Genomic DNA, 4,453 nt, shown 5'->3' with positions numbered 1-4,453 from the left:
TTCCCCCCCCTGCCTCTTCCCCTCCCACCCATTCAGTGCTGGGAGTGTACTCTTCCTCTTCTCCTCCTCCCACAACTGCCAGGGAGAAGGGAGCAGTGTGTGGCGGTGCCTCGACCGGCCCAGCTGGGGCACGGCTATAACTGAGCTCCAGGTGCTGGGTGTGGCCCTGTCCCTGCAGCCATGGCCTCGCTCAGCCCCGACCAAAACAGCTACACAGTGGGACTAGGCCAGGCTGCGGGGTCAGGGCCACCCCCAGCAGGTGCAGCTTAGTAACGAGGATGCTGAGCCCTGTCAGCGGCCCAGCCCGACCCAGTATGCATGGCCAGCAGCTAGCTGGGCAGCGGGCTACCCAGGCTAGCTCAGAGGCACCACGGGGGCTCGTGGGTCCACAGCCAGCCCCTACGGCAGGCAGCTGCCGGGCTCTGGGCCTGCTGGCACCTCTGAGCCAGCCCGTGCCAGGCAAGGCCAAGCCGAGCTGCTGACAGGTTTCAGCATCCCTGTCACTGAGCTGCACCTACTGGGGGTGGCCCTCTCCCGCAGCCCAGCTCAGACCCACTGTGCAGCTGCCTTGGCCAGCCCAGGCCATGGGGACGGGGTCACCCCCAGCAGTTGTGGTTCACTTACAGCTGCTCTCCATGTCCCAGCTGGGCCAGAGCAGACCAGGAAGCATTTCACAGAGTCACCCCCTCCCTGTCCCTGGCAGTGGGGGGAGGAGGAGAAGGGGGAAGAGCCCCCTGCCCCAGCACTGAACAGAGCCCCCACCCTGTGGGGGAGGGAGAGGAGTCGGGGGAAGAGTCTCCCTCTGGGGCTGGGAAGCCCCGCATAGAGCCCCCCACCCCACAACAGCAGAGGAGAAGCGGAGGGAAGTCCCCCTCTAGGGCCAGGCAGCTTCGCAGAGCCCCCCTCCCTACTCCACAGCAATGCGGGGGGAGCTTAAGGAGGGGGAAGAGTCTCCCCAGCACTGAACACAGCCCCGCTCCCTGCCCACCCTGTGGAGGGGGAAAAAAGTTCCCGTCTGGGGCCAGGCAGCCTTGAACAGAGCCCCTCTCCCCACCCTGTGGCAGCAGAAGATGAGCAGGGGAGAGTGTCCTCCTCTAGGGCCCCCCCCCATCCCCATCCCACAGCAGCAAGGCAGGGAAGAGGGGGAAGAGGTCCACCCCAGCACTGAACAGAGCCCCCTTCCACACCCCGCGGTGCTGGGGAAGAGGGGAAAGAGGGGGAAGAGTTCTCCTCTGAGGCCTGGCACCCATGTGCCAGGATTGCTGCCGGCTGCCATGGAGCCGCTGGGGTGCACAAAGCTCTCCCCTCTTCCTCCTTGCCAGCCACAGCTGTCTGGCCACGCTCCCTCTTCTCCCACCCTCTGAACCATGCAGGCCAAGGTTGGGGTTTAAAGCCCTCCTGAGTCTTACTCAGGCCTGGCCACGCCCCCCCTAACCTCCCTCCTCAGCTCAGCCCTGTGGAAGGGAAGGGTGGGCAGCTCTAGCACCCCTGAGATTCTGGCCTGTCTTACCACTGGCATGTGCCTGCATTTCCAGAATGAAAAGGGAATGTCTATCCGCTTGCAAACTGGTTCAATCTCTGCAGGATAGACTAACCTGCAAAAACTGAATCAATTCAGGCTCACGCTTTCTGAATGTCTATCCCTAGCCCAGAAGTTCAGCGCACATAAACCGCTTTCAAAACAGCTGAAACTGGTTCAAGATAAACCTGGATGGATGAATGCAGTATCAGACTTAATTGATTTAGGTTAAATCAGCTTATTGAATTTCTGTCCCAGATCCCCTCCAAATTCAAATTAACTCACAATCTCCCAGCATCCCATGCTGCTTTGCATCCCCTCCACAACCCCCTCTCCCACTTGCAGGGTGGGCGGGCCAGCCTTGGCCCAAGCTGTATGCTCCATCTGACCAGAGAGGCATGCTCTAGTGCCCCCCAACTTCTGGCCCTGGCCACTGCAGGCATGTGGCTGCATTTCTGGAATCAAAAGTCTGTTCACTTGCTTATCAGGTCAATCTAATGCAGCTTAGACTAATCTGCAAAGACTGAATTGATTCAGCCTCAGGCTTTTTGACTGTCTGTACCTAACCAGTAAGGACTTCTATCCATGAACAGGCATTTGGCTACAATAGGCCAAATAGGCTTCCCCTACCTATGCAATCTGCAGTTTGAACCCTGCTATAGTTTCAAAAAAATCTACATTCTGGGAGGAAATAAGCAGAAATTTTCTTGAGAGCCTCTATTGATGGAATAAACAGCAAGTGTACAACTCAAGTGATTTATTAGTGGTATACCAAAACCCCTTGAAGTCAACTACAGTTATAGCAGGGCTGAGTATGATTGTTTTTCCAGCTAAAGTGTAACCATTGCTATTTGTGACACAGAGCAAACAGTCTGTCTTGATGTAGAGAGAATCTACGGTGACATGGGAAGTCCTTAAAATACAGGAGGAATTTTGAAGGGAACAGATCCACATGCATGTAAAATTGCAAATCCTCACTCCAAATATTTAATGATTGAAAAATACCTGTGAAGAGACATTAAAGCCCTCTCCAATAGGGACCAGAGCCTTACAGAGAGAAAAAAAGCCACCAAGCAGGTTTTACTATATTCAATATTGTCCAGCATGGGATTACTTTATTTATTTCCCATAGTGTCCATAGGGCACTTTTCAAAATAAGAGAAAAGGCAATAATCCTCGCTCTGCAGCTACATCCACCACTCAGCTCACTGGATGGCAGACCTTTCTGTTCGGTGGTAAGAGCGCAGGTGTGTTGGAGGAAAAAACATTTTAGTCAGTAACAAACCAGCTGATTCTGACAGACCCAGTACGGAAAAGCAGAGTCTAAGTAGCCAAGATGCACAATCATGTCTCTGCTTTGCAAGCCTATCAAAATGCTACAGCTGAGGAAGCAGCACCTATTGGATACACTGAATAAAACAGCCTCGTTGCCATAAAACAGCATCACTTTCAATGCCGATCATTTCTAAAATAAACACCTCAGCCTTCACTTTGACATTTATTAGTTACAAATGCCAGAGCAGTAGAAACCCGCAATCATCAGAGCACGCCGCTCTAACTCAGGCCATCCACACAGGCCGGGCTGCAATTCCCACAGATCCTGGGTAAAGTTATTCAGTGTCTGTCATGCAGAAAGTCAGGCTAAAGGAGCCCAATAATCCCTTCTGCCCCTGTCCTCTGTGAACCCAAAGGGAACCCTATGCACTGAGGCAGGCGGCCTTGGGCCTCTGCGAGTGACCGGGATGCTACTTAGAGGGGAAAAGCACCTGTTTGAAAAGACCAGACTTGATGGGAAAGTTTGCAACGAGTTGTTAATCATCGTCTACTAGTGGCGGATGGTGAAAGGGTCTTCCTCTGTGGGTAGCACTCATCCAAAAGCGTGAAGAAAATAGCATGAGCAGCGGGAAGTGATTCTGAGTGCTCTCAAAGAAAGCTGCGGCTGCTCAACTCTCCAGGGTCCATTACAGAGATCCCTCCCCCGCCCCCAGCCACTTGGTGGAAAACAGGCCCAGTTTCCCCAACCTGGCAAGCAACCCAAGATGCCCCCGCACCATCGTGTCAGGAGCAGCGAAGCCAGGGCTGCTCACCCCCTCACACTTGCCACGCCTGAAGCAAGTGCACCGAGGCCCATGGCCTCCCTCCGCCCTCCCGTCATGCCCAAGCAAGGTGGGCAAGGTCAGAGAGAGGCCCAGGAAGGACAGCAGGCTGTGGGAGGGTGCCTGGCAGTTGCCCCGCGGCAGGGCTCCGTTGGGGGGGGGGAGAGGACAGCATCAGGGACGGGGGAAATCAGTGCAACAACCGGGCACTTCCCACTCCGAGGAGGAAGAGGAGGAAACCACAGGGCTCTCCGCAGTTTGCATCACAGGGTTGGGAGGGACCTCCGGAGGCATCCAGTCCTGCCCCTTGCTCATGGCAACACCATCCCCACCAAGCCCTCAAAACCCCCAAGGATGGAGACTGCAAGGCCTCTCGGGGCACCCCCCCCCAGCCCTTCCCCCGTCCTGGGGCTGAATCCAACCTCATTCTCCAAGCCCCCACCTCTCCTGTGCCCCTAAACCACTCAGGCCCCCTCCTCCCCCCCTTTCTGAGCCCTTAAACCACTCAGGCTCTCCTCTCATCCCATCTCTGAGTCCTTAAACCATTTGGGCTCTCCCCTTGTCCCATCTCAGAGCCCATCCGATGCCCTTATACCGCTCGGGCTCTCCTCTAGTCCCCCCTCCACGCCCCTAAACCACTTGGGCTCCCCTGTCCTGCCCTCTCCATGCCCCTAACCCACGTGGGCTCTCCCCTTGCCCCATCTCCGCATCCCTAAACCACTCGGGCTCCCCCCCTCCACGCCCCTAGCCCCCCTGGGCTGCCCGCGTCCCCCAGCGGAGCGCACCAGGCTTTGACGCGCAGCTGCAGCTCCCCGTCCCGCGCCTCGGGCATCACCCG

The 4,453-nt window shown here is 56.3% G+C and overlaps 1 protein-coding gene across 1 annotated transcript in view; it reads right to left on the bottom strand.

The window, feature by feature from the left end:
* The window catches only part of VAT1L (vesicle amine transport 1 like), an 85,124-nt gene extending 80,677 nt beyond the window's left edge, over positions 1-4,447 (bottom strand). Inside the window, exon 1 of the mRNA XM_006016428.3 lies at positions 4,401-4,447. Coding sequence (XP_006016490.1) covers positions 4,401-4,447 — 47 coding nt within the window. The remainder of the gene's footprint in view (positions 1-4,400) is intronic.
* Positions 4,448-4,453: the final 6 nt, after the last annotated feature.

This window comes from Alligator sinensis, unplaced genomic scaffold, assembly GCF_000455745.1.
Source record: "Alligator sinensis unplaced genomic scaffold, ASM45574v1 scaffold349_1, whole genome shotgun sequence".
NCBI classification, from domain to species: domain Eukaryota; kingdom Metazoa; phylum Chordata; order Crocodylia; family Alligatoridae; genus Alligator; species Alligator sinensis.
Note: the sequence above shows the minus strand (reverse complement) of the source record. Positions and strands in the feature narration are given on the sequence as shown.